The sequence below is a fragment of the Pundamilia nyererei genome, unplaced genomic scaffold, assembly GCF_000239375.1.
Source record: "Pundamilia nyererei isolate P.nyererei 1_Seehausen unplaced genomic scaffold, PunNye1.0 scaffold00046, whole genome shotgun sequence".
Classification (NCBI taxonomy): Eukaryota; Metazoa; Chordata; class Actinopteri; order Cichliformes; family Cichlidae; genus Pundamilia; species Pundamilia nyererei.
Genome location: NW_005187447.1, coordinates 2,488,967 through 2,512,120, shown reverse-complemented (window position 1 = coordinate 2,512,120; position 23,154 = coordinate 2,488,967). Strand labels below are relative to the sequence as shown.

The following is a 23,154-nucleotide window of genomic DNA, read 5'->3' as shown; positions in this document are numbered from 1 at the left end:
TATACTCCCTCTCCCTCTGTTTAAGAAAACTTTGTTCTGAATGGCTGTTCCTTGTAAACTGAGGAAGTCTAAACTTTTGGCTCACAGGAACTGCTTGTACACTGACCTTATTATTTGAAACTTTGACCATGTTTAATAGGAACATCTGGCTTTGTAACAGTATATATTTTGTCATGTGAAGATGTTTTCACAGGACTCTTCTGAAAAGCATACTCTATGATTCAGCAGCTATTGGATCATTCTTTAGCAGCAACAACTTGAAGCAATTATTTTCTCTGTTTTTATCAGTTTCTCATATTGGAGGAATTCTTCCCCACATTTCTTTACAATGTGACTTCAGTTGATTGAGGTTTGTACATGCACAGCTCTCCTAAGGTCATGCAACAGCATTTCAGTGGGGTTGATGCCTGGACTTTGACTGGGCCACTGGGCTAGCTTTAGCTCTTGATGGTATTACATTTGACTCTATAGTACAGAAGAATTCATGGTCCACTTGGTGACTACAGTGATCAGACAAGCCAAAGGGGTATGAGGTGTAGTGTTGATTTTTTTTGCCAAACATAGTGCTGTGTATTTTGACCAAACATCTTCACTTTGGGCTCATCTGTCCAACTAAAACTGTACCAAAAGTCTTGCCAACATGCAAACGTAAACCATGCTGCCAACTTTTTTTTAGAGAGTAGAGGTTTCTCCTGGCTTTCCCCTTCCACATAAAATCCATACTTGTTCTGTCATGGTCCTGAGTCTTCAACCCAGTTTTTGTGTTTGTTATGGTCTATGTTTATGTCTTTTGAGATCAGTGTTCCCTAATCTCTCAAACCATCTGGATGGAGTGGGTTTTTTCCATTTCTCTGAGAATTTCAAGGTCTGACCTTATGGTGAATTTGCTGGGATGTCCAGTCCTGAGTAGACCTGAGAAGCGTTGTGTTAACACACACCTGAATGCTCCAGACCAGCAAACTGCTAAAACATCTGCTTTAATAGAGGTGCTCAAACTTGCTGATGATCAATTAATCAAACTGTACTTAGTTTTTCATAGTAGAAATGCATAGACTCCTGTTCAGACGGCTGTAAGCTTTCTTTCTTTATTAGGAAGGGTAAGAAAATAAGCATCACAGGTCCACTTTAGCAGAAATTAAATTTACTGATATACAAATTCCCTAGTATTGTAATGACAATCATTATCGACCAGAAACCAAAAAAATGTTAAAAACCCAACAACACAATAAATAATAGTAAGAAAATCCCAACACAAAAATAAAGCAATTGAAAAAATCGACAATAACAAACTTAGTACAGTTTTGTTTTTCACACTACATAAGATAGTGTTATATTGTGATATTATTTGTTCATACATTTGACTTTTTTATGGCAAAATGTTTTTTAAAAAACCACTTAATTTCATTTTCTTTTACCTCTTTTTTAATTAGTTTCGCTGTACCCGGCATCCTAAATGTGCACGGTGCAAAACAAAAAAAACGGATCTGTACCTTCTCGGACTCCGTACTACGCGAGTTCACGCGTCACCAAGCTGTTTGATTGACAGTCAACTAGACGAATGAAATCCAAAACTGCTTATAAGTTTAGGTTGCATCGGTCGTCTTCCAAGGTAGGTCGAGAAGTAGTTTATACCGTTACCAGGCAGCGATAACGGAATTTGTTTGCTTAATGTTAAATATCTAATAATTGCGGGAAAGGTGCTTATGGATATCTAGCTGCAGTAAAGTAGTGTTGTTTTTTTTTTATTTCAAACCGTTTACTATTGTTGAGAAAAAGCATCGCAAATCTGGCTTCCAAAAGGTAACGCTTTTCTCTTTGCTCTCAACCATAAATAATATGCCTGTGAGATGCTAAGCTAAGCTAATTTGTTTCTGTTTTAAAACAATTTCATTTCTGTTTCTGTTGCAGTGACATACGAGAAAAACTGCATAAGAAACGACGGGCTTTCCAAGAAACTCTAGTTAAGAAGAAAAATGAGGACGACGTCCAGGTAAAGTCATAGGCTTTGAAAACTTGGTTATATATTTTTTTTATTTATTTTTACTGTGAAATGACAGCTACCTTGTCAAGTTCCGCCAGCATTAAATGAGCGAGCGTCATTCTTTCCTGACAAGACACAACATGACCCGGAGGAGCCAGGCTCATTTTGAACACACTCAACATCAGAAATGCACACAGGAGCACAGATAAGGGAGCTTGTAACGCTTTAGTAAATCTAACTGTACTCGATAGGCTCTGGTTCCTTCTATCAAACTGAGTGAAGAGGACCCACAAACTACAATGGAGGTTGGTGCCCTTAACTAGGTTTTAGCTGCTCATTCCTGCTGGCTGCTGAACACCAACTTCTTACCTTCTTCAGCCTTTCTTCCGGCTTTAGTGCGCTAAATACCAGCTTGGATGCAAGTTTTCATTTTTCTGCTATCCATATAAAGTGTATCTTTGTGTATGCCAGGCGCCTGAAGACGGTGAAGAAGATGAAAGAGAGGCTTTGAAACGCCATTTAAGAGCTGAGAGACAGAAGAGAAAGAAAAGGGTAAATCTTTTGGTATCCACCTCATTTCTGTGATTCCACTAATGGCACGGTTAAAAATTCTAACAGTTTTGATTGCTTCTGGCTTTTATTAGCTGCTTGAACAGTCTTCCATCCAGAAGTCCCGTGATGCTGATGATGTCAAGGATGTCACTTCCATCCAGCAGTACAGTGCAGATGAGGGACCGTCTGAGAAAGCGGACGATTCAGTGGTTTTATCGAAATCTCGCACTGGTTCTCAGAAAGGTCTGTGTTTATGTCTTAATCAAATGTACCTCTACTCCTTCATCATACAAGTAATGAGTGATCTGGTAACAACACAAAACAGTACTCAACTGTTTGTTTTTTTCCCCAGGCTATAAGACCATAATAATGATCATCTTTATATGTAGTAGGCGTTTCATACAAATATAGAAAACTTGTATATTTTTATTTAATACAAAAATAAAACATACAAGTCATAAAATCATAAAATTAAAGTGTCGTGTAGAGAACAGAAGAATTTAGGGGAAGTTACAAAAATTCTTAAAGGGATTAGAAGGCAAAATCACTGTAAAACATACTTTGAGTCATTGTAAAAAGCCTAAATTGGTGTGATGTGATACCTTGATTTAGGTTTGGTTAAAAACTTTGCAGCTTAGCTTTGCATAGTCTAGAGGCAATTAAAACGTGCTATTAGAGATCAGTTCAGTTCACTTTATTTATATAGTATTGATTCACAGCAACAACCACTTCAAGGTACTTTATTTTGCAAGGTAAAGACACTACAATGTTTGAGAGAGCCCAAACATTTTTAACTGTGAGTGAGAACTCAGTGACGTTGGTAGAGAAGAACACCTTTTTAATAGGAAGAAACCTTTGGACGAAGCCACCATCTGTCACTTGGGAGGTGCAGTGAAAGAGGAGGGGGAAAAAAGGGAGAGTAGAGAGACCTCAAACAACTAACAGTACAAACTCTGAGTGAGAGAAAAATTGATGATATGCAATCGTATCATACAAATGCTTAGTTAATAATAGAAGGAAGTGAGGGCATGTATAAAGAGAATGAAAGCTAGTTGGCCCAGGTCACATACCTGTGGAGGTATGGCGATGTCTTGGAGAAAGAGTGGTTGTCTTTTTAGCCAGATTTTTTTAACACAATTTTAGGGATAAATGAAGAAGAGGTGTACTGTTACCAGTTTTCAAGAACAAGGGTGATGTACAGAACTGTAGTAGGTACAAAGGGTATAGTTGATAAGCCTTACCATGGAACTATGGGAAAGAAATGTTGAAGCTAGGTTAAGAAGGAAGGTGGTGATCAGTGAGCATCAGTATAGCTTCATACACAGAAAAAGCACTACAGATTCTATGTTTGCTTTGATAATGTAGATGGATATGTATAGAGAAGCTCAAAAGTTGTTGCTTGTGGATCTAGAGAAAGCATATGATAGGATGGTAGTGAATCTTTCTACGGTATATGGGTTGGAGACTGTGCCACATGGCCTAGGATTCTTAAAAAGCAAAACTCTTTTACCTGGGTAAAGAACTGAAAATTATGTATGATTTAAATCTGGAAACTCTTAATCAGACACCAGGTATCCAAATCTAAGCAGCATTTAATATCAAAATTTGACAGAAGGTAGTTGATGTTGTTTAAGTGAGCCTTAAACAAGTGCTTTGTGCTCTAGGTCTCACCTCAAGAACTCAGCACACTCACCATTTAGATGACTTTGTGAAACGACGCTTGGAAGAGAAACTAAAAGCAGCCAGGGTAAATGGAGTTTCTTTTTCTCACACACAGCACACGATCTGAGTGAAATTGTTGCTCTATAATCTGTGGCTTGTATTTCAGTCTAAAGGTGAGAGCCTTCAGGATAAGGAGGCCTCTCTCGAGTTTCCCAGTCGTCTCCATAGCCTCAGAGACAGAGACACCGTAACAAGGTTTGACAGAGAGGTGAGCCTCTATTTCACCTTAACTGGGCTCATGTATTGCTTTCCATTGGTGGAAGTTAATTCCTGGTGTTTCACAGGCTGATGCAGACAGAGCTGGAAGACGGGACTCCCCTCCACCCCTCAGCACCAGGGTCAGGTTCAGAGAAGCAGCAAGACAAGTAAGGCATGGATTGAGATTGAAATCCTGTATACAAAAAGCAGTTGTATAATGAAATTTAATGTATTCATTTTATTCTTTGCAAATACAGGTAGGAAAAGGCCTGCCGACAGCTGAAGAAGCATTCAATTTCTTCACATTGAACTTTGACCCCGATCCACCAGATGTGATTGAGACGAGCAGCAGGAGAAGACAAAAACAGAGGAAAACAACAGATGAAGACGAAGAGCATGAAGATGTTGATGAAGATATTCAAGAAGAAAATGAAACCCAGGTAACAGGGCAACCAATATTTTTTTTTTTTTTTTTTGTCAAAATTATTTCTTACCTTTTTTCATTTGCATAAGATGGACTAACTGCCTCATCTTCATCCTTCTCTCAGAGTGAAGAAGCTCCTCTTGTACAAACCCAAGAAGATTTATTTGTCATTGACCAGTCACCCCAGGACTTCTTGGAAATAAGGAAAGCTGAGTATGTCGGGTACTATAAACTTCTTCAGCTACAAAGCGAACTCCTGTTTACACCCAGCTTTCGAACAGGTATATAATATCATGTCTTAAATATTTTAATTCACATCTGCACCTCCCTCATATGGGAAAAAATTATATTATGCTTAATTTTCATAGTTCCAACCTCCATCAAACTGCCTGAAAACATGAAACCTCGATACCTGGAGGATGAGGGTCTCTATGTAGGGGAAAGGCCTCCCGTATCCCTGACCAATGAGAATATTCTGGAGAATCGGATTTTGAAAATGGAAGAGGTAACATCAGCTAAAAAGCCAAAATTTCCTGAGTAATTTTTATGGCATTTTCAATAAAAAAAAGAAGAAGTTTTTTTTATGTCATTGAGTGAAAGACGTTTTTGATCCCCACGTAACACATGACTTAGTAGAAACCCTGGTTAGCAAGCACAACAGTAAGATGTTTCTTATAGTTGGTCACCAGGTTTTCACGCATCTCAGGGAAGATATTAACCCACTGGTCTGACTTAAGTGTACTGCTCTTATATTAAAGTTTGTGTATAGCAGTGTAACAGTCTGTGTTGTTCATGTTTTTGGAATATAGTTTAAGGAGACACATCACTTTTTCTTGTATTTTGATTAGAGTGAAGACCTTCTGGGTTTTTTGGTTGACATTCTACCTCTCTCCATTAAAATAAAACTACCATAAGAGACTTTTCATTACTTTGTTTTATTATATTATTATCTGCGTATTCATATCCCTACTGTGTTGTTTTTATTTGCTAAGGGGAAGAAGTGGTTTGGAGATGATGGCAGGATCATCGCTCTGCCTAACCCCATCAAGGAATCATCCACAAGACCCCCCCTTTTCCACATGGAGGAGGCCCTAGACCCTGCGCTACAGACTGTGTATAGGAAGGTCTGACACACACACACCAATCATTTTGTTCATTTTCATCATCTAAAGCACTGTTTGCATTCCTACACTGAGGGCGTTGCGATGCCCTCTCTTCTTTTCTAACCTCTTTGCCTTTTAGAAAAAAGCAAAAGGGCAGTTTGGCATTTGGTACAAAGAAATAGAGAGGAGGTATGCATTTGTTATTGGAGGACAGATCAGTGATGGAGGCCAACACATCTGTGATATGCTATCTTCTCAAAATTTACAGCAACATCAAAACTCCAAACTCCATTTGTAGACGTTAAAAGTATTGCAAGCTGTGAAATTACATCTGAAGAAGAGCCAGCATTAAAATTAAACCCTAGCTTTTCAAGGCTTTACTTTTACCCCTTACTTATGATTTTTAAACAAGAAAGAAGAGCATGGCTGTACCTTAACTGTTATTTTATTATTTATTAATCTATCAAATACTTTGATAATTTTTTGAATAATAAAACAACAGTTTTGAAGATCCCTTTAAATTCTTAAGTTAGCTGCTTTGTTTGACAAGCAGTGAAAACGGTTAAATATGTAATAGTTTCAATAAAAACACTAAAAACCTTTATTGGACTATTTTTCAGGGTTGTCCTTGTTCCCAGCAAGAAACGGTCGTCTTCAGACATGTTTGTCTTTTGTACTGCATTTCCTATCTAGTGATAGGGAATGGATAGGGTAGTGATACGGTAGTGACAGTTGCTAGGGAATGGCAAACATGATTCAATGCACACATACTTCCTACTAGATAGCTGACCGGTTAAAGAGGTGCATCTGAAATTTGTGTTGTCACATACACTTCTGTCAAGTGAAGTCTAGTTCATGGCTGCATGTGTTACACAGAGAAGAGGAGACACTGGTGATAGCTTAACTTGAGTTGAAGCAGCCTCATTACAATAATTTCTTTTTAACTTATTAATTATTATTACTTTTATTAAATAATATTAAAAATCAACATTTTTAAAACAACAGTGAGAAGATGAATAATGGGGGGAAAAAATCACCAGTAAAAATGTTCCCAGCTGCCCTGACCTAACCGTGCTCACAGTTTCCATGGCTTACCTGCCCAACAAAGTGATGAAGCCTTGTGGAAAATAAAATGTGAAATAAATGGGTAAACTTGTGTAAACAAATTCCTGGATAATTTGAAACGGATGGATGAGTGTTATATTTCCTGTAATTCATTAGACTACATCCGCATCTTTATTAGAAGCAGTTGATTCCAGCTTTATTAGCATTTTACTGGTATGTGTGGTGTGACTGTCCAGTTAAACAAATATGTAAACCCTGAAAAAATAAGTTACAGATACAAAGGGCTTTGAGTTTAAGCACAGTCTTTATCTCTAGGGAAAACAAGTAGTTATCGTCTCTTGTTCATATTTATTTATTAAATTCTGGAGACGGGCACAGCTGTCATACGTGTTCATCCTGAAAACACAGTGTTCAGGGTAGTTAAGTTGGGTGTTTATAGCACATTATTTTCATGCATGACTTTGCATTACAGCACTCCCCTGATGGTGCTTTCAATCTTGCCAGCTATTTCATGCTTCCTTTAAACTGGCACATACTTGGAAACTTGGAAACACACAGGCAAGGCACAAGTGCCAAGTATAATTCATAGTGGTTTTCATTTCCCAGGATAGTGCATGATGGATTGTGTTATTCTGTCTCCCAGGCGGTGAAGTCCAAGTATGCAAATCTTTACATTGCTGGTGCAGCAGATCCTGAGGGAGACTACCAGCTTGATGTTGATGTCTCTGGGCTGATCTTCTCCCATCACCCACTTTTCAGCCGCGAACACATCCTGGGCGCCCGCCTAGCTCAGATGTACGATCAGTACCTAACCAGGCAACGCAATAATCTCACAGGTCACCTCACTGACAAGGTAAAGTGAGCTATGAAAGGGACTCCAGAGTTTATATGCAGCATTCAGTGTGTTTAGTGTCTTATTTTCTGCTTTAGTTGAATGGACTAAGGAATGCACTGCGGAATATGCTGGAGAGCCATAGTGGGCTTAACCCCACTCAGGCCTTGCAGCAGAGGATTTCTGAGTATAATCTGGAGGTTAGGTGAGTTCATCCCTTAGCCTCCTACGAAGTCCTTTGTAGCCTAAAAACATGCACTGTAACATTGACTCTTTGAGCAGTAGTGTTTTTCCAAATATTACAGGAACACTCGACATCTCCGAGACAGTGAGCAGGAGAAAGACAGGACTCTTCTGAAAAATATAGTTAAAGTGTGGAAGGAGATTAAAGCCCTGAGAGAGTTCCAGAAGTTTACCAATACACCCTACAAGCTCTACCTCAGAAGGTAACAGCTAAAAGTGACAGAAATTTCAGTGAGGTGGTAACAGTAAAATAATGTGTATATTCTTTATGGGGATGTTTTATGCAACTCCATAAAAATACTAAATGGGGTCTGTTTTGTTTGTCCTATTTTTTTATTTTTATTATATTTGTTAATTATAATTGCTAACGTTAATAATGGCCAGAGTTTTCAAAGTCCCAATCCCCGTGAGCCAAAATCTGAGACTTCCAACACCCTAAATTCTCCCTGATTTAAAATCTGGTATTGTTTTATCACTCATCCCTAATCGATATCAGCTGGATAGAGTAAGATTTGCTCTGTAGAGAGTTCTCCAGATTCTTGTCCCAGTGTCATTAATCTGTTGTGCTGTCTATTGCCTCTTCAGGGAGAATGTGGATCGGGTGTCAGATGAGCAGGACTATGAAGATGAAATCTTGGCAGAGGTTGTAGAATTAGAGGCAGAGACTGAGGAAGAATACCAGAATAAATTAGCTGAGTACAAGAAACGGCTGGAAGAATGGAAACTCTGCAGAAAGAAACAGGTGCCTACATTTTTACCTGCATTCTTCATCTAATCTTCCCCTGCATACGACATATTTCAATAAAAAAAATTGAAAATGTGGTTTAAAGGCAGTCCACCTGACTTTGTATGTCAAATCATAATGTAAAGATATACCCACACACACACCTCCTCATGTTCACTGTTTTCAGAAAGCCAAAAAGAAAAAGCAAAAAAAGAAGAAGAAAGGTCAGGCACAGGATGACACGGAAGGAGAAGATGAAGAACAGGATGTGAGTGAATCAGAAGGACCTACTGACGAACCCCCCCCAAAGCCGGAGCCCCCAGAGAGACCAGACCTTGGCTCCATAGAGCAGTGGGTGAGGGAGAAAGCCCTCAGGATACGTAGAAAGCCAGGAGAGGCCATCCTGATTCCTGAGCTGTCTGCATCTGCAAACATCACTGCCAGTGAACTGTGCCCCAGGTAGACACAGCAGAAACACAAAGAGGGTCTAGGTTTCTTCAAAACATGTATGAACCAATCAGCAAAGAGTAAATATTTGGGTGAGGGTTGTTTGTTTTTGTTTTTTTATTAAAATGAGAAAACTTAATAGCAGAATATTTGTCACAGGTGGGAATATCACACCTATTTGCAGGTGTTTCAGTTATGATGATGAACTGCACTTTCACTGTGTTTTTGTGAATGTTTTCATCACGTTTGTTTTCTTCGTGTTTAGGGCCGAAAAAGCTCGAAGAGAAGATGTTGCCAGGCGCTCTCTTTTCACCAAGATCCTTTATAATGACAAAGAAGTTTCACGAACAGACAGTCGCTCCCTGAACACCGACTTCAGGGTGCACTTTGGACAGATATTCAATCTCAAGATAGTCAACTGTCCCCAAAGCATTAGTTTGCAGGTACAGTAAAGAGTGCTGAACATGCTGCCACTTTATGTATCCACGCATTTACTTGATAAATGACTGCTGTGATCTATTCTAACAATTAATTTTTGTGTTTACTGTGTGTGGGCAGGTGTTTGAGGAGATTGGATCATCATGCTCTCTCCTGGCTCAGGTGTTTCTTCCAGTGCCAGAACCCTCTGTCGTGACAGGCAGCGTCCCTCTTGAGGAATTTGAGTTTAGTAGCAACCAGAGAGTGATGTTTGACCACGAGGGAGTTGGAAGTGGTACATTTTTTTTTTTCAGATATGAAATATTTGAATATTTCAAGAATACTTTTAATTATACTAACTTATCAACTCTATACACCTTCTCAGATGTGCCCCTCTCCTTTGAAGCTGATGGCAGCAACAAGCAAAGTCTTTTGACTTCTGGGAAGGTGTCGTGCTGTGTTTCTTGGGGTATCGGGGACGATGATGTACCCCTTGCGCCTCCTATTTCTCAACAACCTGGTGGCGTTCACAGGTAGTATCTTTCTTGATTTTCCTAATAGAATTATGCACACCCCACTTTTCAGTTATTTATTTGTAAAAAATGTTTGGAATCATGTATGATTTTCGTTCCACTTCTCATGTGTACACCACTTTGTGTTGGTCTTTCACGTGGAATTTCAATAAAATTGATTCATGTTTGTGGCTGTAATGTGACAAAATGTAGAAAAGTTCAAGGGGGCCGAATACTTTTGCAAGCCACTGTGTATATATATATATATATATATTACATACATATATAGTGCTGTCAGCGTTAATCTCATTAAAATAACGTTAACGCTCTAACTGCATTAACGCGGCAAATCTCCGTTGGCAAGTTAGCGCGGATCGCCCCGTGTGTGGGTTGCATGGCTTCAACGCGTTAGCACGGTTAGCTCGCTAACATTTGTCAAACATTTTGCAGTGTACAGCAGGAGAAGTTTTTAAAGGACTATTTTGTGTTTTCTTACTGAAAAAGCAAATTTACACCCCCCCCCACCGAGACAGCATAACTTTTCAGCATGTTATAACTGAAGTGATCTGAGACGGCACCTATTCTTTGCTTTCAGGTTTTTAAAATAAAGGCTATTACAGGAGGCTGAGGAGCTTATTGTCCCTTCAGATGGTAAAAACTGTGATTGAAAGGAGGGAAAGCCAGATGCAACAACCACATACACTGAAAAGCAAATCAGAAAACTGAAGTGTATGACAGACTGTGCAATGGCCATCTCTATAAGACTATGGCGTGTCCTTGGGTTAGGATGAAGTGCTATCGTGATACTGATTTTCTGCCTGTTGGTTGGAATTGGTTTATTACTGCAGCAAAATATGCAGACATATGAAAAAGAGAGTTTTCACATGATTGGAGGTTGAGATTGGTGTCTAGGCATCAAGCTCATCACTCCTTATAAATATGTTGCATATAACATTGGGCCACAATGTGGAAATATGCCCTTGCAGGTAGATTCTGGCATGAAGGAGTTGAAATGGCAGGCAGCAATGCCAGATCGGGAGGATGTGTTTGGTATATGAAGTTGTCAGTGTCAGTCCAACAATGTGTTGGTTTTTAAATTGATCTCTAAATGTTTTACTTTATCTTCTGTGCAATATGAAATATTACAAAATTGCTCAAAGACTTGTTGTTGTTGTTTTTATGTTATTGTCAATACTGATCTGTCTGTGTTTCTTAGTGGCAAGGGCCATCTTGATGCTGTTAGCTACATTGGGGCATCTGGACTATATGACATGAAAAAAATTGGTGAGTGGGCCAAGCAGTCGCGTCTGGATCCAAACGATCCGAAAAATGCCTCCATCATGCAGCTGCTAAAAGTGAGTATCAGAAGACGGCTATTTTTAAGGACATGAACGCATCAAATGAAACATTTTCCCATGTAACTCTGTGTTTTTTACAGGTGGCCAGTAGTGGAGAAGTAACGGCTCCAGAGTACTTCCGCCTGGAACATCTCCAGGAGGAGTTTAATTTTGTGACTGATGAAGAGTTAGAAAAGTCTGGAAGGTTTCGTCTGCTCAAGCTAAGGAACCAGGAAGTTGCAGAGTTTCGGAATTACAAATTCATTCCTGCTTTAGAGAGGGAGGTCACTGATACGGTTTTCCAGGTCAGCTTTTCAAAAGTGTATTGCAGAATATTATCAATGTGGTATAATGAAGATGCACAAGCTCTATAAAAGGATAATAGTTTTTTTTTTCTTAACTTTGGTTAAAATTATTTCAGGAATATGAAAAAAGATTGAAAGAGGGAGAGGTAATTGATACCAAAGAGCATTTGGATTCACACAGAGCTTTAGTGGCCAAATACCTTCAGAAGGTGAGCTTTTTAAAAAAGAAAAAAAATTCATACGCAAGTATTTAGCACACAAGAGACTTAAGTGTTGTGTAATCCTGGCATTTGTCCACAGATCCGAGAATCAGTCATCAACAGGTTTCTTCTTGCCAAGCATCACTACCTCCTGTCTGATTTGGTGACAGAAGAAGAGATACCAACCATTGGGTAAATATGCACTGCTAGCAAAAGCTGAATAGCCTGACTCAAAATATACGAGCTTTTTTGTTTGTGCTGTGTATGTTATGTTTTCAAGTATGGCTATTTCTTTCTTTATTCACCTGTGGTGCAGTGTACATTCACTCAGGTACTCTCCTTAAGTACAGATTTAAGGTATTTGTACTGTACTTGCATCTTGTCATTCAACTGTACTTTTAGTCTACTGCTAATAATCTAATGATGTTGTGCGCAACTGACACAGAAGTCACTTTCCTGTATTAAGCACTTTTATGTTTAGTATTTAACACTTCCAGTGCAATACTTTCTTGTACCAGAGTCATAAACAGTACAGTATTAGTACTTTCAAAAAAGGAACTGATAAAAAATACTTCCCTCACCACTAAAGCTAAGGCTAGGAAATTTCACGTTTGCTCAACAGTCATCAGAAAGAGTTGCAGGGCCAGCATAAAATTACACGCTGATGTAACGGTGCATTTTGGCAGCTGCTGGGTTGGTGTATTTGATCCTTAACTCAACACTGCATTCGCCTGTCTAATTTGTTCTCTCCTCTAGAAGTTAATACATTGTTGTGCTAGAGCTGGTTTCACAACATGTGGACATGATAACAGAACATTTGAAATCAATTTCAGTCCTTGACTATTTTTAAGCAGATTTATATATTTAATAATGTACATCAGTGTCAGTCATGCTGTTGATGTACACTTTGTTTCATTTATTATTATTTTTTCTATTTTTCTGCTTTTCTTCTTTCTTTTTTTTTTCCTTTTTCTTTTTTTTTGTTTGCTTGTTTTACAGTGGTGCAGGTCCAGGGTATGTTCTTGGAGTTTTGCTTTGTTTTTTTGTTTTTTGTCTTTTGTGTCTCTGTTTCTCCTCTTAGTTTAAACCCTGAATACGAGTGCATGAATGAATATAACAGACTGTTTCCAGTGTTCAATCCTCCCAGGGTTTTGTAAATAATGAAAAAGAATTTAGTCAGAATGTGAAGCTAAAGATTTTAAAAGCTGTAAAATTTCATAGAGATTAACACCAATAAAATGGTAAAATATTAGAAGCTGCTAATATAAGAAGAATTTTAGCATTCTCTTGCAGCAGTACATTATACTGATAGATATCTTTATATGCTGTACTCTATTGTTTTTCTTCCCCATCAGGCTGCAGTAAATGGCTGCCCCTCCCTTAGCATGGTTCTGCCAGAGGTCTGTTCTTAGTAAAAGGGAGTTTTTCCTTCCTACCGTTGCCCAGTGCTTGCTCCTACGGGATCATCTGATTGTTGGCATTTTAAGTCAGTCCAGTTAATTTTTTCAGATTTATTTAAAGTCATTTCAAGGCATCTTACATTAGGGTAAAGACCCTACAATATAAAAATAAACCCCAACAATCAGATGACCTCCTATGAGCAAGCACTTAGTAACAGTGGGAAGGAAAAACTTCCTTTTACTAGAAACAGACCTCTGGGAGAACCATTGTAAGAGAAGGGCAACTTGTTGGGGGTGAGGTAAAAGAAAAGACAGGGCGACTTGAGGTACTATGATTTACGACAATAGTAGTGTATAACCACACGAAGAATGAAAAAAGGTGCATTAAAAATAAATGCTTAGTGCGTCATGGGAAGTCCCTAGGAACCTAAGCCTATTGCAGCATAACTAAGAGAGGGTTCAGGCCTACCCGATCTAGCCATAACTATAAGCTTTATCAAACTAGAAAGAATCTTAAAAGTAGAGTGAGTGTCTGTTTCCCAAATCCAAACTGGGAGGCAGATCCAGAGAGGGGCCTGATAGCTGATGGTTGTGCCTCCCATTCCACATTTAAATACCCTAGGAACCACAAGCAAGCCTGCAGTCTGAGAGTGAAATGCAGTGAAATTATATAAATGTAAATCTACAACAGGGCATTATCCAACTGATTTGGTAAATGAAATTGTACTTTTAGAGCACTTTTCTACCTTTACAGAGCACTCAAAAGCTTCTGTGCTACATGCCTAAAAAATGCAAGCGCTTTTGTTATCTAAATTTATGATGCACATGCTCACACTCAAATGGATGCAAAAATAAAGGATACAAACAAATAAATGCAATGGGATTTAGTATAAAGGACATGTATACGGTCGCTGGTTTAGCTTAGTGCGTTGAGCAGTCGGTGGCTGCATTACTTCCCCTCTCGCTCTCTCCCCCTCCACTTTCCTGTCATTTCTTCACTGTATCTATCAATAAAGCTGAAAAAGGCCCCCCAAAAAGGGACAAGGATATGTTGACAAACAAAGTGGAGAAGTCAGAGATTAAATCACAGTCCTTCCAACTGGTACTGTACCTGTGCTACATCCTGAATCATAGCCATTCTGTAAGATACCAGATTATATGCCGGCACATTTATACCAGGGCTGTCACAATATCCAAAATTGACTTCACATTTATCAAAGAATAAATTGTGATATTTATTACAATATCCGTATAATTTTGGGTGGAAAAAAAGTATTTAAAAAAAATTATTGAAAAATTATTATTATCATTGTTGATGTTGTTGTATCTTGTCTTTTTGTCAGATCAGTTAAACAACTGTTAACAACTATAATTATACAAAAGCTTGCAAAGGGAAGAATTTCTGATATTAACAATATTATTCTGTGCGTTATTAATACAATAACTGTTTATTTTTAAATATCACAATTATTGTTCAATACACACTTATTGTGATATGCCTATTTTAGACACAGTATGTTTCCAGCGGTTCTTGTTAATGCCATTAAAGGTTACTTTAAATTTTCAATTCAATTCATTTATATAGCACCAAATCAGAACAACAGCGGCATCAAGGTGCTTTATATTGGAAGGTAAAGGCCCTACAATAATACAGAGAAAAGCCTAGCAATCATATATACCCCTATGAGAAAATGCTTTGGTGACAGTGGGAAAGAAAAACTTCATTTTAACAGGAAGAATCCTTAATGATATTGACATATAAAACTACAAATACCTGGAGGGACTGAGTACTGTTGGTGGTAACCCCGACCCAGAATTAGAGCAAAAAAGCTTTGTCATATTGCCACAAATTCTTATCTACATTACAGTAAGATTTAATTTTAAATGAATAGTCCTGCAGGCTGTTGACAAAGTGATTACATGTTTGTTGCATTTATCAGGATTTTAGGAATAAACCTTTTCAAGCTGGCTGAACCAAAACGACCACTGAAACCTCAGAGGAAAGAAAGAAAGAAGGTGACGGCCCAGAATCTGTCTGACGGAGACATCAAGTTGCTTGTTAACATCATCCGGGCTTATGATATCCCAGTCCGCAGGCTTCAGAGCAAGTGAGTTCAGCCATTCAAATTTAGAAACCAGCATATATGTTTAGAAATCTTACTGGACACTGAACTGTGTTTTAATGGGTTTCTATTGTAGTAAACCAGGACAGTCATCTCATAGTGCCCTTCAGGGCAGCATTGGGCTTCCCGACCAGGTACAGCACAAAGTCTAATCTTATTTTGCTTTACACAAGCAGCCGAGCATAATCTGATACCAATACAGAGTCTCTATAATCAGTGTCAAGTATGTGGAGTATTTGTGTGTCTAATTTAGATACAGGTGAGGCCATTTGTGGAGGTTTCCTTCCAACGCACAGTACTTCAAACAGCCACAGCCGATGGACCAAACCCATGCTGGAACGAGGAGCTGCAGCTGCCTTTTAGGTGAGTTGGGTTTTTCTTTTTTTGTTCGTTTGTTTGCTTGTTTGTTTTTTGGGGGGTGGAGGGGTGTCTCTTTTCCTTTTTGGGGGGGGGCTTTGTGTTGAATGATCTCTCTGTTGGACTGTCAGATTTGTAGATTTCCACTATTTAGTGTCCCAATATAAAGAGGAATTCAGAATATAAACACCTTAGCATTTTTGATGCATATTAAACTATAAATATGAATTTCAAAATGTTGGACAATCTTGTTGACAAACTATAACAAAGTAATAATTTTCTTGTACAGGAAAAGGAAAATAAATAACGTTCTTACGTGTTTTGAAGGAAAAACTTTATATAAGACACTTTTCTCTCCATCCTACATCTTTATATCCTCAGGTTTATTACTACCAGCTTTTATAGTACAATGTGGGTGGTCTCACAGAAGTGCCGTGTGGCTGTTTACTTCTGTGGCTCTCACTGGGAAACTGCCATTTTACTTCACTTCTCTGCTAGTGCTCTGGGACTCAAACTGAGTCCATTAAGTCCCAGTTGTTGCAAATCCTTCAAGTCTATCCTGCGTTTGGAAGACATTTAGTTTCTATGCTCTGGCCAACTATAACTCTTTACAATACACCCTAAAGTGTCAGTTTACATTTATAGTTACAAGGCATTTAGCCTCAGCACCTGTTTTACTTGATGCTGTATGTCGTATAACTGATCGTAAGTGTATGTTGTGTTTTATTGGATTCCTTTTTACTCTGCTTCTTTTATTATTAATTATCTCTTTTATTGTTTTTTTATTTTATTTTTTTTGAAATGCCCATTATAATTGTAAATGGGAGGCTAGCCGTGTGTGACTTTTAATTAACAGTTTAAAGATTTTCTTTTTGTTTTCCGTTATTCATCCACAAAAACTCAAGCATGCACAAAAATAGTTGTTGTTTAGGATCTCCTCATGCCTTTGTACCTGTCCTGCACAGGCTCCTTTAATCAGAATGAAACTGAGCTGGCTAATGCAGTGTATCACAAAGTGAAAGCTTGGTGTTTTTGACCAGATACCATTATAAGAGAGACTTTTTGAGCACTTTTCATCAGATTTGACTGGTGATTCTAAACATGCATTTTCCCATCATTGTTTTTCAAAATAACTGCCCAGCACAATGGCTGCTGAGTGGTGTTACTTACCTAATGTTCCTCTCTACAGCGCTCCAAATGGTGACTACAGCACTGCTAGCCTGCAGTCAGTCAAAGATGAGGTTTTCATCAACATATTTGATGAAGTGGTACATGAGACTGTGATGGTGAGTAAACACTGTTCACTTTGTCTCACTTCTCACATCCCTCCATTGTTTTCCTGTCAGGTTTAGATTTCGGTTTAAGATCCTGGTTTAATATCCGTGAATCAAATGGTAAAAATCGAGTTTATTTATATAGTACATTTCAAACTATGCTTTACAAACTAAAATGCAACTAAAATAAATAAAATGCATGACAGTGATGCAATAAAATATAAACGAGAAGGGATAAGACTAAAACAACAACAAGGCTGTAAAAACAAAAAATGTTGGGGTCATAAAAATGTGTCCTCAGTAAAGATTTAAAATGTTCCAGCGTTTGTGCAGATCTAATATTTAGAGGCAGACTATTCTAGAGTATGAGACCTGCCACAGAAAAGGCTCTCTCGCCATGACTATAAATAGAAGACTGGTACAGACAAGTACAGAGAAATGCAGTACTCCAGTCTGTATGTAATGAACAGATGAATAACACGTTTAAAGAGATTAGCTGGAACATATGGCTTTACTTTGGCTAGCTGTCTCAGATGGAAAAAGCTAGATTGGACTACTGCACTCACCTGCCTACACGGTTTAAAAGAACCATCAAGTTACACACCAAGGGTTTTAATATCTGTCTTATAATAAGATAAGGGGCCTCGAGCACTGTCGATGACAAAAATGACAATCTCTGTTTTGTTTTCATTTAATAAAAAAAAAGAAACTAAGGACATCCACTGTTTAACGTCTTGAAGGCAGCGTAATAACAGCTAACAGTGAGCGAGTCCCTGATTTTAAAGTCAGATAAGTGAAATAAAAGGTTATACTGTGAAAAATGGCTTATGTTTAATTTCTGTTAAATGTGAATTTCTATCTATGTAGACAGCAACACATGTCATTTTAGTGATATAATACAATTAATTTCTGTATTATCAGATATTAATGTAATTGCCAACTTGACTTTGGCCTTTATTGATATCTCCTAAAGACCTTTGACTATTTTTGTGGGTTTTTATGCTCTTCAAGAGTGAATCTAAAAATAAATTTAACAAAATTCTGCATCCTCACCCTCATTGTGTCATACCAGTACTTGCTGCTTGAATTATTTGTATTTTTGCTCCTCAGAATGACAAAAACAGAGGGAAATCAATTCAAACCCACATAGAGAAGCGCTGGTTGGGCTCAGTCAAGATTCCTTTCAGCACAATTTATTCTCAGTCCAAGGTGCGTCTATGATTTAAGCAGACATGATGTATACACACTAAATGGCTGTGACTGACTGGACTTCTCACTGACATTTCTCTTAGATTGATGGGACATTTAAAGTGAACACGCCAGCTGTGCTGCTGGGTTACAGCAAGGAGAAGAGCCACTTCACTAATAGTGGTTTTGATATCTTGAGAAGTCTGAGTGAGGGAACATTTATCACGCTGTTCATCACTGTCGATCCACAGCTGGTACCTGGAGAGTCTGTTAGGGAGAAGGTAAGTTTAAACGGCGACCTCAAGAAACCCCTTGTCATTCAGCATCATGCTTTGGTAATCTGACTTTGCAATGAGTCTTTAGAGAAGCTTTTCTCTCTCTATATATATAAAGGAGACCTAGTATGCTCATTTCTAGCTCCATGTTTTGATTTGATTATTAGTAATTTTACCTACTCACTTTTTCAGCCATTTTCCATCTGATTGGTGGGGCTTCTGTGCTCAAATACTGAGCTATGTCCATGAGATTACCATGTTGGGAATATCTCTTCCCTTTGACATACAGAACCCAAAGAAGGAAAAAGTAAAAAACTAAAACCAAAGGAAGAGTTTTGGGTTTAAGGAATGCCTTTTAATAAAGGCTGACCTCTTAAGAGTTATTCTTTGCTCAGAATAGGTCATAGCGTTGTCAGGTGATACATAAATGATACATAAAGTAATGAATGATTTATAGCCATTTGACAAACAAAAACGCTTAAGTAAGGAAGCCCCATTTTTAAAAAATTACTTAGTCTCACAATCCCGGTGATGTTCATTGTCGCCAAGTGAAATTTTCTCTGTGTAGGAAAAGCCCTGCTCATTGTTTGAAACTTAAGCAATTTTTAATGTAACGTAAGAAAATGAGCAAAGCAAAGTATGTCTGCTTAAGTGTTTAAATAGATCCTATACATTTTAGACACCTACATGCATGTTTCTTATTTTTGAAACAATTTGTTATGAATTAATTTCCTCTTATTTCTGTCATCCTCTTGTATCGCTTATTTGCTTTTGCTGCATGTACTAGATAAAGGAAATGAAGGTAACTGCTCCATTAGAGCATTTATCCTCCTTTAATCACCCATTCATGACACAACATTTGAAGTTACTTCTTTTTAGCTATCGCTCTGTGCCCTTATTCATTGTTCATTTGACCTTCTCTTGCAGTTTGACACCCAAGAGGATGAGCGCTTATTGCAAGCTTCAGAGAGATTTGAGAGGGACGCAGCTCAGAGATACCCAGACCGACCCTGCATTACCACAGTCATAGACCTCAGTGGGAAGACGGTCTTCATCACACGTTACATTCGACCACTCAGTCCCCCAAAGGAGCTACTGGATGAATTCCCCAATAACCCATTGGAAGCCACGGTCAGTGTGATATTACTTAATGTAGAAAACGTCTTCGGTAATTAGATATAATTTGCTGATGCACTGATATTTATCCCCGCACAGCCCCTCGTTGCTCGATTTGTGTCACTCATCCCTTCTCTGCCTGACCAAGTTTCATTTTCTGCAACCTGCGATCTTTGGAGCACCTGTGACGTAAGTGAACTTTCTTCAAGAAGCCAGCATTGTATACAGAAGGGCAGTGCTCATATTGTAGTACCTTTTGGTAGCTCCTTTTTTGTTGTTGTTTGTTTTTAGCAATTCCTAACCCTTCTAGCGGGTGATGAAGAGGAACACGCTGTACTGTTGTGCAACTACTTCCTGTCTTTGGGCAAGAAAGCCTGGCTTATAATTGGCACAGCCATACCGGAGGTGGGTGACATTTATTTCTTAAACCTGAAGACATTTCATGTGTGTCACAGTAACATTTTTAAGTAGAGCACAGCTTTAAAAACTTGCACATAGACTGTAAATAAATGTTGAAGTAATTACCATTAGCAAGCTGTATTCATAGACTGCTATTCTTTAAAAACATACCAAACAGGGGTAAGAGGTCCTTGCTTCAGTGTTAGTTTTTATTGGCTAAAGACAAGCAGACAGCTAGCGGCTACACCCACTGTGACCCACAGTCTCTAAGCAATATAGTTTAAATATGTTTTATTTAAGAAAATTCATAGAGACCAAAAGAGTTTTTGTTGGCTGTGAATATGCTTATCTTTGCTGTAAAGTTCCATAGTTTGATAATGGAGTCTATGGGGACTGACTTTTGCAACCAGTCTTCAGCCACCACTGCAAGAACAGCTATTTTTGCTGCTTCATTTTTCAGACTTGTTCTTGCAGCAGCACTAAGAGTTCTAAAATCTTCCCTCCTCAGGGACCCACGGCTTATGTCCTGACCCTTGAGCAGAACCTCTACCTTATCTGGAATCCCTGCAGCGGTCAGTTCTACGGGCAGTACGACACCTTCTGCCCACTTCAGGCAGTTGGCTGCTTGGCCAATGCTGACAATGTGAGTAAAGATTTATACATATATTTACTCTTCATCATTTTTACAATTTTGCATAGTTTTATATTCATGTCTGCTTTTTGTTGAGGTTTTTTTTTTTTTTTTTTTTTTAATTTTAAGGTTTGGTTCAACATTCAACAATATACATCACCAATGAGGGTCAGTTTTGACATCACAAAAGCTAATTTGTGGAAACCGTTTTTCTCCCGAACTTTCTCCCACCCTGGACTGTCTAGCGTACAAGTAAGTGTTCAGTATTACTGTATAAACCTATTTTTACTTCTTTGTTTGTTTCTCAAAAATTTGTCATTGTCTTTAGCCAGAGGAACTGGTGTATCGTCGCACAGACAGGGCAGCTGCAGCAGAGCTTCAGGACAGGCAAGTAAAACAGCAGAAACTGCCGCTTCTCAAAACAACCACGGGCTAAACGCAGCACATGCACCATGTCACTCTGAATAGAATCGAGAGGATCCTGAAGGAGAAGATAATGGAGTGGCGACCTCGTCAGCCAACCCGCTGGAACCGCTACTGCACCACCACCCTGAAACAGTTCCTGCCCAAGCTGGAGCTGATCCGAGGACAAGATGTGGCTGAGGGACACCGCCATGAGCTGCAGAGCCTGCTGGGAGACTACAGAGTAAGTCTGAAAAAGGGTGTGCCTCCGCAAGAAGCTACTGTGAGTCACTGTGTTGTGTCATGGATCTTAAGTCCAGTGCTGAAGAAGTTGGCCGAAAGCGCGTGAGCTGACTTTGAAAAATCCATATCACTAACAGTTTTTTTGGTTTTCTCTTTTTTTTTTCTCTCTTTTCCTTTGAAGATTTCAGGATTCCCCCTCAATCTGGTGTTCTCTGAGATCCGGCCCATTATAGAGGCAGTGTACAGCACTGGCATTCACAGTGTTCAGGCATCAAATGTGGAGTTTGCCCTGGCTGTGTATGTGCACCCCTACCCAAATAACGTCATGTCAGTGTGGATTTACTTGGCCTCACTCGTCCTCACATGATGTAAGATCTGACTGTTTATCAAGCTTCAGCTTTATCAAAGCTGATGTTTAATGCAAATTACTGTAGATCAAGTTATCTTCATGAACTTTGCAATATTTTTTTGTACTTTTTTTTTGTATTCAGCTTTCCATATGTACTGGCCCATCTCACGATGTCTCCTTCATACTTTGAGTTAGCATGAATCGGCTGCCGATACCAGCTCATTCTACCAGCTGTGACAAGAGCACTAGCAAAAAAGCACAACTATAGAATAATTAGTCAGGAGGGATAAGGAGAGAGGAATGGTCCGTGGAAAGCACTTGCAAAACGGTTCCCTGTTGCCTCTCCAGTGCTTCCGATGTTACTTTTGTTACACCAAAGCAATTTTTAATCACATTTTTAAGGTTTTATTTATGAAAGCAAAAAAGACATGTGTTCATGAAATGGTCAGAAATAAACTGTAAAATGTATAAACATTTTCAAATAAGCTAAATTGTATTTGAATTAAATGCATAAACTTCTGTCACCACAGCTTGTTTGCTTTAAATATATCCAGACACTCTGAACCGCGCCTCAAAGGTCTATATGTATATGTATCTATATATGGTAGAGCGAATTTAAGGGTGGAGCTCACTTATTCACTTCACAATTTCAAGTCTAAACCTTCCAAACAATGAGTAAAAGTAATAGATGTTAAAAATTTCCATCTGGCTAGTGATTAAAAACCTGTAAACCAAAACCAAACAAAAAATGCTTGCTTATTAAAAGATTTATGGTTTACATTTTTCATGTGCTGTTTTCAGTCATAAGTTGGCTCCTTAAATTGGCACTAAGACTTTGAGAATCCCCCTTTAGATGGGTGTTACTTTCCACAGCAGGGCCCAGATGTTGCTCTGTGCAGACATCTGCAGATAGGCTCCAAGTGAAGCTAAGTAAACATATAGTTGGAACAACTATTCGTTCAAGGAGTCCAATCTCAGTGTTTGAGGGAGAGGTCGCTGCATGTGAGCAAAATTTCTCAGAACTGTTTTTTTTATTGATTTTAATCTATGAAACATTCCTGACCTGAAGGGAAGTGGGACTCTTCCAGAATGATCTCCCATCAATACGATGAGGGGTTACCGAATGGGTTGAGTGTGAGAATGATGTGAATCAGTCTTCAGAGTACTCAGATCTCAACTCAAGTGAACACATATGAAAGACTGTACCAAAAACTTGGAGAGCACTCTTTAAAACAATCACCAAAACACCAGCTGAAGGAATTGTGTTCATCCATCAGACTTCCAGAGACTTGGAGAATCAATACAGAGATACAGGGTGCAACATAACTAATGGTC

At 38.6% G+C, this 23,154-nt stretch overlaps 1 protein-coding gene across 1 annotated transcript; it reads left to right on the top strand.

The window, feature by feature from the left end:
• The first annotated feature begins 1,741 nt into the window (after positions 1-1,741).
• cc2d2a (coiled-coil and C2 domain containing 2A) lies at positions 1,742-22,562 on the top strand. Its single transcript, XM_013910660.1, has 39 exons — positions 1,742-1,800; positions 1,909-1,990; positions 2,233-2,286; positions 2,453-2,533; positions 2,626-2,776; positions 4,198-4,280; positions 4,362-4,463; positions 4,540-4,620; positions 4,711-4,893; positions 5,002-5,158; positions 5,246-5,382; positions 5,870-6,001; positions 7,689-7,898; positions 7,976-8,082; positions 8,183-8,323; positions 8,706-8,862; positions 9,032-9,303; positions 9,557-9,734; positions 9,850-10,003; positions 10,094-10,241; positions 11,437-11,575; positions 11,659-11,862; positions 11,979-12,071; positions 12,163-12,254; positions 15,403-15,570; positions 15,662-15,719; positions 15,839-15,948; positions 17,132-17,228; positions 18,327-18,425; positions 18,509-18,685; positions 19,467-19,481; positions 19,607-19,810; positions 19,895-19,984; positions 20,087-20,200; positions 20,703-20,837; positions 20,955-21,077; positions 21,154-21,212; positions 21,294-21,471; positions 21,652-22,562. Exons 3-39 carry the CDS (start codon positions 2,281-2,283, stop codon positions 21,835-21,837), a joined length of 4,821 nt encoding a protein of 1,606 aa, XP_013766114.1. The 5' UTR covers positions 1,742-1,800; positions 1,909-1,990; positions 2,233-2,280; the 3' UTR covers positions 21,838-22,562.
• The last annotated feature ends 592 nt before the right edge of the window (positions 22,563-23,154 follow it).